General features: G+C 41.2%; 2 protein-coding genes across 5 annotated transcripts in view; both read left to right on the top strand.

The window, feature by feature from the left end:
• The window catches only part of LOC134813502 (protein dopey-1-like), a 38,424-nt gene extending 25,873 nt beyond the window's left edge, over positions 1 to 12,551 (top strand). For 2 of the 4 annotated variants that reach the window (XM_063821309.1, XM_063821307.1), the window contains 15 exons: positions 1,188 to 1,312; positions 1,513 to 1,644; positions 1,891 to 2,159; positions 3,316 to 3,505; positions 3,892 to 4,105; positions 4,336 to 4,553; positions 4,724 to 4,852; positions 5,527 to 5,795; positions 6,073 to 6,188; positions 7,947 to 8,423; positions 8,592 to 11,175; positions 11,312 to 11,472; positions 11,643 to 11,750; positions 11,968 to 12,070; positions 12,223 to 12,551. In XM_063821309.1, the coding sequence (XP_063677379.1) occupies positions 1,188 to 1,312; positions 1,513 to 1,644; positions 1,891 to 2,159; positions 3,316 to 3,505; positions 3,892 to 4,105; positions 4,336 to 4,553; positions 4,724 to 4,852; positions 5,527 to 5,795; positions 6,073 to 6,188; positions 7,947 to 8,423; positions 8,592 to 10,317 (3,865 nt within the window). In that variant the 3' untranslated portion in view covers positions 10,318 to 11,175; positions 11,312 to 11,472; positions 11,643 to 11,750; positions 11,968 to 12,070; positions 12,223 to 12,551. Of the gene's footprint in view, positions 1 to 1,187; positions 1,313 to 1,512; positions 1,645 to 1,890; positions 2,160 to 3,315; positions 3,506 to 3,888; positions 4,106 to 4,335; positions 4,554 to 4,723; positions 4,853 to 5,526; positions 5,796 to 6,072; positions 6,189 to 7,946; positions 8,424 to 8,591; positions 11,176 to 11,311; positions 11,473 to 11,642; positions 11,751 to 11,967; positions 12,071 to 12,222 lie in introns of all 4 variants that reach the window. The other 2 variants (XM_063821308.1, XM_063821306.1) reach the window with 1 other exon arrangement.
• Positions 10,698 to 12,332, top strand: LOC134813123 (protein dopey-1-like). Its single transcript, XM_063820810.1, has 5 exons — positions 10,698 to 11,175; positions 11,312 to 11,472; positions 11,643 to 11,750; positions 11,968 to 12,070; positions 12,223 to 12,332. The coding sequence occupies exons 1-5, from the start codon at positions 10,698 to 10,700 to the stop codon at positions 12,330 to 12,332; spliced, it is 960 nt and encodes a 319-aa protein (XP_063676880.1).
• Positions 12,552 to 12,878: the final 327 nt, after the last annotated feature.

Raw genomic sequence — 12,878 nt, 5'->3', positions numbered from 1 at the left:
CCTCCTCTTATCACTAACACTGTCCTCCTGTTATCACTAACACTGTTCTCCTCTTATCGCTAACACTGTCCTCCTCTTATCAATGACACTGTCCTCCTCTTATCACTAACACTGTCCTCCTCTTATCACTAACACTGTCCTCCTCTTATCACTAACACTGTTCTCCTCTTATCACTAACACTGTTCTCCTCTTATCACTAACACTGTCCTCCTCTTATCACTAACACTGTTCTCCTCTTATCACTAACACTGTCCTCCTCTTATCACTAACACTGTCCTCCTCTTATCACTAACACTGTTCTCCTCTTATCACTAACACTGTTCTCTTCTTATCACTAACACTGTCCTCCTCTTATCACTAACACTGTCCTCCTCTTATCACTAACACTGTCCTCCTCTTATCACTAACACTGTCCTCCTCTTATCACTAACACTGTCCTCCTGTTATCACTAACACTGTCCTCCTCTTATCACTAACACTGTTCTCCTCTTATCACTAACACTGTTCTCCTCTTATCACTAACACTGTCCCCCTCTTATCACTAACACTGTTCTCCTCTTATCACTAACACTGTCCTCCTCTTATCACTAACACTGTCCTCCTCTTATCACTAACACTGTCCTCCTCTTATCACTAACACTGTCCTCCTCTTATCTCTAACACTGTCCTCCTCTTATCACTAACACTGTCCTCCTCTTATCACTAACATTGTCCTCCTCTTGTCACTAACACTGTTCTCCTCTTATCTCTAACACTGTCCTCCTCTTATCACTAACACTGTCCTCCTCTTATCACTAACACTGTCCTCCTCTTATCACTAACACTGTCCTCCTCTTATCACTAACACTGTTCTCCTCTTATCACTAACACTGTCCTCCTCTTATCTCTAACACTGTCCTCCTCTAATCACTAACACTGTCCTCCTCTTATCACTAACACTGTCCTCCTCTTATCACTAACACTGTCCTCCTCTTATCACTAACACTGTCCCCCTCTTATCACTAACACTGTCCCCCTCTTATCACTAACACTGTCCTCCTCTTATCACTAACACTGTCCCCCTCTTATCACTAACACTGTCCCCCTCTTATCACTAACACTGTCCTCCTCTTATCACTAACACTGTCCTCCTCTTATCACTAACACTGTCCTCCTCTTATCACTAACACTCTCCTCCTCTCTTCAGTCAATACGGCAGACCGTACATGATGACATGTCTGAGAGACATGCTGTATGTTAACAGCGAGGATAAGAGTATAGTTATGCAGCCCTACAGGATCATCAACAGTCTCATGGACAGACAGGACTTTGGTCAGTCTCCACTTCTTCATACCTAACATACTTAACATACCTCAACTTCTTCATACCTAAATCACAACTAGTTTACTCTAATTGAATTAGTTCCCTTTAATTAACCCGGGTTAAGGTTGATAAGAGCTCCTTGCTTTGTTCCATTTCCCGCTCCCCACCCCTTCACCCACTAACCCCGTCTTATCTCACTAACTTTTCAGGAAGTGCAATAGTAGAGGACCTGCTAGTAGACATTACCAGGGCCCTGTATAAGAACTGTGTATCTCAGGGTATCAGTGTTACTGCCTCTAACATCAACCAACTCAAACTACTAACCACCGTCACTGCTAAAGGTACGTTATCAGTTGACCGTATTATCAGACAATTTAGTTAGTGATGATTATAAACAGTGGTAAAGGTGAATTTATTGGTGCTTAACTTTATCCCGAGTATAAGTGATACCTCTAGGTATGTTGTTGTTGTCTTGGGTCAGTTGGTAATCTAGCTAGGTACACTTGGGCACACTTGGGGCACAAAATTACCAATATACCGTTGTTCACTTTGTACTACAGCACTAAATATCATGATATATATCTTAGAGTTGATAAAAGCAGCTAACCATCTGTTGGGTACATTTGAGCCGGGGCTACTGTGGGACTGGCTGTCTGATCAGCTGACTAGTAAAAATAGTGAGAGTAGTAAGGATGATAACAAGGAGGATAACAAGGAGGATAACAAGGAGGATAACAAGGAGGATAACAAGGAGGATAACAAGGAGGAGAACAGCAAACTCTTTGTTCCCAGTACAGATCCTGACTTTGAGGAGATCCTATCTCTCACCGACTTCTTGCTCGAGATCGTCTCTTTTGTGAGTTTGTTATTGTTTATTATTACGTATATAACTTTATTCAAATCAAAAATAGAACATTTAAAAAAAAATCGAAAATAGAGCATTTTTACTAATCACTTTGTTATTGTAATTAAACTAATCTATGTATTGGTCAACTTGCCTGCCAATTAGTGGACCCCCACTCGGACACACCCTCACACGGTTACTGACTGTGATCTTAGTCACTAGTCACTATTCACTAGTCACTATTCACTAGTCACTAATCACTAGTCACTAGTCACTAGTCACTAATCACTAGTCACTAGTCACTAGTCACTAGTCACTAGTCACTAGTCACAGTCACAGTCACTAGTCACAGTCACAGTCACTAGTCACTAGTCAATAGTCCCAGCTTCACAGTCAGTAGAACAGTATACCAGGTGGTAGACTGGATCAGTTATCATGTCACTAACACTGCACACATAAGTTAAAAGTTATATACATGTAACACAATCCGCCTGCACAGCTATACCTACATTTCATGTGGGATTTACATTGGGGCCGACTACAGCTCTACAGTGATCAGTCAATACTTATTTAAATCAATAGAGATAATATGGTTCGATAGAATTAAATCTTATCATGTTGGCTATAAATAGATTAAATGAATGTTACACACCAAAATCGGGTAATGTTTTATTAAATTAAATTGTCATGGTTATAGTGAAGTGGTTAATGTGTTATTACAGTATTATGTTACTGTAAATTATCATCATGATGTAAGTATTTAAGAAGTATGATGCTTTGGATGGGAGACCTGAAACTCAATACACTATCTCACTAGATATTTGAGAAGATATATTATAATATTATACTCTGTACGATTTGTAAAACTTAGATATCACGTGACTTGATGTATAGCACTGTACATTTCTGGGGAAATATTTTATACATTGTACATATTTTAGGAAGTGGAATGTACAACTCATGAGATTGTACACTGTGCAGTCTACACGCAGACAGCAGATGTTAAATGAACAATATAAACTGGTGCATAGTGTACAAATGCTGGAGATGTGCAATATAACTACATAATAATAATACTAATAATAACAATATAATAACAATATAATAACAATAATACTAATAATAACAATATTTATACTAATAATATAACAGTTACACACGATCTCAGGAGTACAGTGCGTCAGTACAGGCTACCTTCCTCCCCCAAGTGCTGCAGAGTATTTGCAAGTATCTGCACGCGCATGTCGCCATGCTAAACGGCGCGACCCTGGCGCACGCTATAGAGACCAGTTCTAATCTGCTGTCTCGCGCACAACCAACTACTGTTAGCACGGACAATATATATGCTAATCCTGACAGTGAGTGTGTTTTCTAATGCTATTAGTTTTATATAGAGAAGTTTGTTCTATTTTAGAGTTTAATATGGTTAAAACAAATCGGTGTTTTGATTTCAAGATTTTCGATCAGAATTCATATTGCATATTATATCTATCGCTATGTGGGGTTGACTTGACAGCATGTTTTACTTGCTTCTAGAACTACATAGTTATAGATTATAAGTATGTAGTTCCGGAATCGAGCAGGTCGTAATTCTTGGAATTTCAGGGCTGTTACATTGTTCCAAATTTGTTTGTTTCCAAGAATTAGTGATTAGATTCCTAGTCAGTTATGCTCAGAAATCATTTGCATTAAGAACGAGTAAATATACACATAAAATAATGTAACGCCTACATTCCTACAGCAGATAAACCTGAAGAAGGAGAAGTAAAAGAGGAAAGTGGTGCAGGAGGAGGGGATAATAAGAAGAAGAAGAAGAAATCAGCATCAGAATCCCAAAAAGAACTGCAAATGGATGAGATGAGTGTGATGTTTGACGTGGAAAGCGAGGACGAAGTAAAGTTAGCATCTGTAGCAGGGCTGCTGCCAAGTCAGGATTACGTTTCTGAGGCTATCTCTATGTAAGGAATTTATTTGCTGTTGATGAAAATGTGTTAATGTTTTGTGTAATCAAGTCCTCTAAGTTTCGTGAACAACAAATTAAAAATTAAGTCTGTCAATATCAACATATTTACAGCATTTTATTATCTATCTATGTATTTTTCCATCACAATCAACATTGAACACATGCAAATACCGGAGATGTTTGACATACTCATATAATAGTACACTGATCACGTGCTCCCCCCAGTTACCAAGCATTCCTGCACGAACTGGTGAGAACGCGCGTGCTATCAGTCTACAATTCATCATGTGACTCAGCAGATGTAGAGGAGATAGTGACCATGTTTCTTCCTGCCTGTGCTCTTCTCCTAGACTTTGCTTGTTTCCCTATCTTTTGTAACATGGATAATGAGACACTTAAACAACCGCTTCTTCTCACTGACTCAACTATAAATGGGAAGATAGGTAGCGTGATAATCGTCTCATTCTGTTTGCATTTTAATTCCTAGTGAAAGTGTGATGTCACTTCCAGAAGTAGAAAATTGAATTACGTCTCTGAGTTTCGTAAGAAAACTAATGATCAAAGTACTGAACTAAAGATTAAAGTACTGAAATAATCCCATGTATGATTTCAGATGAAAAGATAGCGTTACCAGGGTGGCTTTTGTCTCTTTTAGAGTGTTGCAAAATAACAAACTGGGAGGAAATAGTTCTCGCGTCTATCAAGACATTAACAGTTCTAATCGGGCTCACCCTTTCGATAGGTTGGTTCAGTTGTAACTTTATCACTCAGTCATTACAGCAAAGTGTTTGAAAATATCTGTGACACATACTAGATCCGGTTTAATGTTGCGTGAAACTTGACCTAAAACTGCCAGTCATCCGTCGAGTGTGCCAAATATAGCCGTACTGCTCGTAAACGTAACGCGCGGGGACAAACGTGAGATGCAACATGATTTGGCGCAACATTTACCATGACCTCAATTTCAAAACGCGCACTTTTCGATTTCATTAGTACTAGACTATACTCTCGAATTGTAAACCTAATATTAAACACTTGACTTGCCACTTGGCCCCAGGCCCAAACTCTGGTACTCTCATGAGTCATGAATTATGAGAAGCAAACACCTGAAAATGTCTATTACATCATGTATTATATCACTCCGCTTTATAGCTATTCAATCGTGTAATCTACTGCAGCTGTTAAGTGGCCACGTTGCAGATTCTCAGTACAGTATTATAATAGTGAATTAACAGTCGTTACATGACTTCTTTAATTTTAACACTTTTGCCAAATACCATTCCCTCTTATTTAAGATACTTATCTGTCACGTGCCAGCTCATCCATTACACGGCGCAATGTCACGTGTTAAAACTAATTCTGTTCACTCTTGGCTGGTAGCCAACTTACCGTCTCCTTCATACACACTTTTTTCAGCGGAAGAGCAAGGAGCAGGAAGGAAGACTCTGGAGGGAAGTGTAGCTGTGGTTCTCATGCCAACGTTATCAGAAACTCAACTCCGTTTCATTCAGTCCAAAACCTTGTACTTTACAGATATAGTGCGGAGTTTGTGGGGATATTTGTCGGCAAACTACGCAAATCTACATCACAGAGTGGTGAAGTTGCTGTGGAAGTTACACCATTTAGCTCCATCTCCTGATATAACTGAAGATGTTATCGGTGCTATGTTATCTAGCAATCTCGTGGTAAGCACATCTTTCACAGATTCCTATTTTTTCCCTATACTAACGTTTATGTTTGCCAAAAAACCTGAGCTTAAAGAAATTAAGAACCTCCTTTTGAGATAACTGAATATCAAAAAACGTCTGAGATCAGTTGCCTTTATTTGGCCGATCAGCTATAGTTACTATTCATCTTATCAATAATGAATCATAACTGGACATAGAGCTGTTGTTCTGTAATAACAGACTCTCTCACAGACTAATAACAGACTCACAGACTAATAACAGACTCTCCCTTCAGTCTAACCGATTAGAGGGACTGAGACGGTTCACAGTGTTCTGGCACATATCAGCAAGTCTAGCTGATAACTGCAAAGAGTGGAGCAAACTTCAAGTGTCCGGCAAGGACCTTAGCAGGTTTGAGAGACATTTGTTTATTAACTTTGAATAGTGTTGACGATGAAGTCTTACTCCAAAGTTCTAAGTAGCAATAAAACAAGTATTCGATTTTACGATGCAAATTCAAACAGCAAATTCATGGCTTGAAACACAAAAAACGTCAGGCTGATACTCTTCACATCAAAAAAAACTGCCCCTTAAATGTCCTGTCATCGAGAAGGTCACCCTCCTCTCCCGCTTAGTGGCCTGCTAAACGCGTTCCTTCTTCATCACCTTTTTAGCGGGTCCAAAGAGAAGTCGTCCCCTGTCCTCAGACCGGGTCGTGCCACTGCCGCTCCCAAATACTCTAAGTCTGCTGGCCTGGTTCCTGTTTCCCAGTCTGAAGGCTTGTCTCTTCTTCACCGCTACTAATTCGCTTCCATCAACTGAGGAGATAATGTGTTGGGTCATGAGGGTTTCATGAGGGTCTGCAACGTAATATCTCAGTTCCTCATTTAACTTCTTGCAACTTCCTTCCAGGGGAAGTTAACGCTCATTGCATACTAATTCTAGCCTTATGATTATGAGTCTGAGTCCTAACGTTTTCATTAAAATCAAAATGTTCATAGGTCCTCCAGACTCGAGGAAAAGGACACAAATTAACCCCAAACTAAAGTGGAACACTTTGAAAGTTTAGATTTTGATCTAGGTATCTGGTAGAACTAACTAATTAATCTAACCCGCCAAATAGTTCCACAACAGTAACTCACCTAAATCCGTTCCGTCGTATTGAACAACCATGCTGTTAATCTCCAGCACCACCATCAGCAGGATCAAGGTAACAGTTTGAGAGATCATGATGCAGTAAACTGATTCCTGGCCGTCTCTCCCGGACTTTTAAACCGTGCTAGGCTGATCACGTGACAAGTTTTACATCGGTCACGTGACCATTGCATTCCCCCAGACGGGTCGAGTACAATGGTCACCGTGGTTTGAACAATGGCTGCTAGCTCCATTAGATTTTATCTACCATTTCAGTCCATCAATCAACCGTTTTGTTGATAAAGGAGTAATTTTTGGTGTGTGTCCTCTAATGTACTAACATTGTTTTATCCGGTGATGGTACACAAAGAAGAATGATGTCAGCCGACCGTTTCGTTCGCTCCGATATTAGAGGGGTCACGTCGTGTCTGAAAGAAAACGATTGTACGTGTTTTCATTTCCATTCATGCATTCCGTTCGCTAATATAGTTTCACAAACAATGCCACTTAGTTTCACAAACAACGCCACTCTGGAATTGAATGATCGCTACCATCTTTCTCTGACATTATTGGTGTTGGTCAATGCTACTACGGTCAAATATAACGCAATGACTCTAATATTGATGTATTAAGAAATACCTTTCCTTCCATTAAAGAGTAACTTACTCAAGTGAGCTGAGTATGAAAGCTGTTATCTGCTACACTGGTAGTGCGGTGAAAGAAAGATATTAGTTATCTCTGCAACCTGTGCACCTGCAGAGTGCACACGTGGAGGTGGTCTAATAGCAAATAATAAGGGATAGCAAATAATAGCAAATTACAGAGGATTATTTCACGAATCGCATTACACGACTTTGGACTTTGGAGTTTGGTTATTGGTAACCCTAATTCAAATAAGATTACATTATACAAAACATCTTGATCTGGAGAAAAAAAATTAATACTGCTCATCATGTAAAAACGAGAAGAGTTAAAGCTCTGAACATACCCTCCAAATTCTGCACGTGTACAATCTCTGAACCCTCTATTTTGCAGGACCACATTAGTCTTGTTGGAGTGCCTTGGAGGATCTGACTATCAGTCCAGACTGCTTGCTAAAGCCTGGATCTCCCAATGTTTCCACTACGGAGATCTCAACAGGATCCTAGACCCCCTCCTCATCCAACTGCTCCACCCATCCAGCGCGCGCAAGCTCGCCTTACCCGAGACCTACACTCCTCCGGAGCCTGAAGACACTCTGTCACTGCACTCGCATGGTGAGACAGAGGACGCACACTCGCTCAACACTCGCACTAAACTGTCAGTGTTCTCCGAGGACAGTGAAGCGGAGTACAGTACAGCAGAGAGTGAGATGACGGGAGACAATGAGAGTTTGAAGCTTAAGGAGGAGAAGAAGAGGACAGATTGTCAGAACGAACTGTTCTACTCCCAGGAGTACGATACTAACAGGAGCAAATATCTCTGGCAGATCATCCTGTCCATGATGCAGGCTGACCCCACCCCTTTTATCAGGTGATTCATTTATGACAATATCTTGATTATCATATTAAAGTTTCTTAATCAGCGTATTTGTGTATAATGGTCGGTTCATAATCTTATCGGAGTTCAAGAATATGGCCCATTCATAAGGAAGTTATGTTAAAATGCACTTAAAATTCACGTTAAATATCGTAACCGCAGGAGTTGTCACAACGCAAAGTTCAACGCAACAAGCAAATACCTTTCCCAAGAAGTGTACGAGCTATTCCACAAACACCGCATGTCCATCAGAGACGAACTCTACGCAGATCCCTTCTTCATGACCACCCTCTCTGAGAAAGACCCCAAACTAGACTCTCGTCTCTCCGTAGCTGAGAGACTCCGAAAGATCTCCAAGAGTTACCTGGAATTATTAGTGACAGTGTGTTTGTGGTACTGCAGGGCGAGATACGATCACAAGCGGATCAACCAGTGTGTGTGTGAGAGCAACAGGGAGGTTAGACTTGTGGCGGTGGAGTTCCTCTCCACTCTAGTTCAGAAGTGTGTTTCTCTCCCCGGAGATCTGAGGAAGGTGGCTTGTGAGACTTTGTTTGATAGGTGCCATCTCCAAGAGTCTGTATTGTACGTTTTACAGAGGTCTATTGTAGCTCACACTGAAGCTGCTTATATCGTTCAGGAGGACCTGGAGATTCTGGAGTGGACTAAAGTGTTCCAGTCTGAACTACTGGTCCTGGTTCAAAATATTCTGAGGTTGGAGAATGTTATAGGTTGGGGTGACTCCTCAAAGTTAGCTAGCCCACTTTCTAAGTACGAGTTTGACTACAAGTACGTGAACTACTACATGAACTGCCAGGATACCCACATTGCCAAAGTGAACCTGGTGGACTCGGAAGTAGAGACCTCCAACAACCCCAAGTATATCCAGAACCTACCAATGGTAGGACAACCTCTCTTCGCACACTGCGTGCTAGTAGCTCTCACCACCCGACGAGTTACCTTCATCCACAAGAAATGGTTGGACACCATCTTCTCCTGTTTCGACTACAAGTCCCCTCTAATAAAGAAACTATCAGAAGTAACAGTCCAGCAGATCCTACACAACACCAGACAGCTCAGTAAAGAGTACCACAACATCAAGACTCCCAACCCGGTGGTGGGGTGTGTTCCAGTTAACCAGATAGTGCTGCTACTGGAGTCCCTTACCTCAGTCGTTCACTTCATCCTGGTCCACGCTCCTATTGTCCAGTCTTCCAGCTCTGAGACCAATAGATCTGGGTTCCTCATGCTGTTCTCCATGGGTAACGAAGCAGCGAGTAGTGCTAGTGATACCGAGTATGAGTTTGTTAACGATGCTAAACACAACATGCTCCAGTTCATCCCCAAATGTTTTGATACTCTTCTGGATGTCTGGATCAACTGGAAGATGGTGGACTCGGAGAGGGTAGAGAACTTATACCCCTGGGGTAAACCTCTGGATGTCAGGAATCTGGTCCTCAACTTTGTGTCTCCTCTCTTCAAGAAATACCCTGCCTCAATGCTCAGCTCTCTTTGTGAAGTGTGGCATCTGAATCGTAGGAACCTGATATTTGGGAGACCTGGACACCTTGTATCTGCTCCCAGCAAGAAGCAGCTGGCTCTTATTGATCTTATCATGGACATTACTGTGTGTACGTATGATGTGGTCTTGAAGAACTCACAGAAGCTCCTTAACACCGCTGCTTCTCATCCTAGAGACTCACGGGAACAGTTCGGGTTCTCGTTCGAAACAGAACTGGTCCACCTCACCTTCGAGTACTTCAGACACCTTAAGAAACAGACGATGCAGAAAGCGTGGCCTCATCTTCTGAATCTGCTCAGAGAAGCCTGTACTATCACTAACCAACCCCCCGTCACTCTGCTAGCAGTGGGATTCCTCAGCTCTACCTGACTAACTGTCCTCAACTAGACGACACCAAGTCGAGGAGAGAGCTACAGGAGGTCACTGTCAAGCTGATTGAGCTGACGACTGAGATAGCTAGCAAGTCTCTATCACATAACTCATGGTTCAGCAGGAAATCTGAGGTGCTGCCCGAGTATAACGAGTTAGTTAGCGTAAAGAAAGAAGACTCAGAGGATAGCTCTTCCGACGAGGAGAATTACGAGGGCAACAACGTGTACACTCTGCAAGCAATCTACGTTCTCAACGAGTGCCTCTCCCAGATAATAGATCTGGTGTACGGATCAGAGGAGAAGGATAAAGCTATAGCCATCCTCTCTCCTCTTATCTCCAAGATTTCTGTTTACATCCGTAACCACGCGTACCACAACATGCCCAACTCTAAAGCCAGCGCGGCTCTTCTCTCCTCTATCACTGACTATCAGTATTGTAGGAAGGCTTGGTCTAAGGAGTTGTTTGAAGCTCTGATGGACCCAGATTTCTTTGTTATGGAGCCCACAGCCCTGTGTCAATGGAAGGTGATAACGGAGCACCTGATAGCACATGATAACTTGCTGTTCCAGGATCTCCTGGTCCGGGTTACAACAGCTACTGGAGGTCTGTTCAGCTCTAACGAAGTGTTTTACACACAGAAAGCGAGACTGTTGAGGAGGCTATCCTTCACTATGTTCTGTTGTGAGTATAATCAGTTCGCTAAGTACATCTCCAAGATACAGGAGTGCTTTGTAGAGGCACTGAAGCTCGGACAAGCACCTCAGGTCATCAGGGAAGTATTCCTCGGTTTCAGAGTCGTTATTTTGAGGATGTCCCCTGGAACTTACACTCCACTCTGGCCCATCATGCTCAATGGTAAGGAGCTTATTTCTCAAGCCTTTGGTTTTGTTGTATTGGTGTTTTCGTGGGACTATTTTGCCTTAAAAATGCTTCCTTTTTCTCTCCTTAAACTTCACCCGAAGGGACATCAATAAATGTAACCTTATTTCAGAATTATACGGGAATCTGGTTGAGTTTAGGGATACGCTCAAGAAGAAGAAGTCTCAAGATAGTCTAGACTTCTCTCCCAAGATCCTGGCTATGTATCTGTCAGTCAGTAAACTGTTGGACCAGGCTCTTATCCTACCAGCGCACATGATCCCTGACTTCCAGGTTTATATCACACCTAAATAATTAAAGAAACTGTACATTATATGTACTGGCTGTAGGACTCGTCCTGTACGACACAGTTTTAACAAAGAGCACGTTGTAAAATTGTGCACATCATTCCAGACGATATGTTATATTCCTGCCATACCATTTCTCACATCTCTGCTCCCTAGGTTCACCATTGGTCGTTTGTTTGCGACAGACCACTGGACCAACAGCCTGACCTCGTGGACCAGACCTTCGCTTCCTTGTCAAGGGAGATCAGCGAGGAGTATGAAATGGTACGTGACTATCTTTTAGCAGCCCCGGTCACCCACCTACATCCGGACATCCCTTCAATTCCATATTGGGAACTTTCAACCCTTCTATGGATTCTATATTTTGGGGATTGATATAAACTTTCGATTCAAATGTTATCTCCTATTCAATCACTTTCGCGGGTACTAACTTATTTTGTACAAATTCAATTTTATGATCAAACCAACTAAAACTTCTCAGGTCATGGAGTTAGAAGAAGAAAGGCTGAGGAGAACAAGGAATGCGCCCTACATAACATACCCTAATATTGCTAGTTTCTGGGACCTTCAACCCTTCTATTCCGGTAATTCTTTCAATTTTTTCAACTGTTTCATTTTTCCATTTCTCTTTAAAGATATCATCATTATCATAATCCTTGACAAATTATACTGTTTTTTATCGGTCTCAACTCAAATGTTTTAAATTTTTGATTGGTTAAACAAATTCGTTTTACAGGTTTAGCTAAGTATGGTCTATTTAATACGATAGACAAGGAGATCACAGAAGAAACAACTGTCAAACTGCTAGAAGATTCACTCGATCTGGAATACCTAGACCTAAACTAGAGTTCTGCTGACTCTAAACTAAACTGAAACATGGATGATCGGCCACAGAATACAAATTAGTTATATCAGACGAGACAGCGCAGATGGATAGAAATTGGGTAGAGATCAGACCTTTAACTTGAATGTATTTAACATGCTCTGAGAGATGTATAATGTACAATGTATAACATGCTTTGAGAGATGTATAATGTACAATGTATAACATGCTCTGAGAGATGTATAATGTACAATGTATAACATGCTCTGAGAGATGTATAATGTACAATGTATAACATGCTCTGAGAGATGTATAATGTACAATGTATAACAAGAAAGGACAATGACAAGCTAGATAGGCTGGAAATTTAGTGTTAATGTCATCTCTTAATTTTAGATGAAGTGTAGTTGTGGGACGAATAATTATTGTTTTTGAGATTAATTGGTAATGTTTTATGTTTTGAAATTGATGTTTTACGTTCAAGATATTGTCCTGATTTGCTATTGAACGGGTATCAGTGATATGATCACCCGTTAACCTATGATTTGCAAAATGATGATTTTACCTCG

Source organism: Bolinopsis microptera, chromosome 3 (assembly GCF_026151205.1).
Source record: "Bolinopsis microptera isolate Bmic1 chromosome 3, MBARI_Bmic_1.0, whole genome shotgun sequence".
NCBI lineage: Eukaryota > Metazoa > Ctenophora > Tentaculata > Lobata > Bolinopsidae > Bolinopsis > Bolinopsis microptera.
This window is presented reverse-complemented; position numbering and strand designations above follow the sequence as displayed.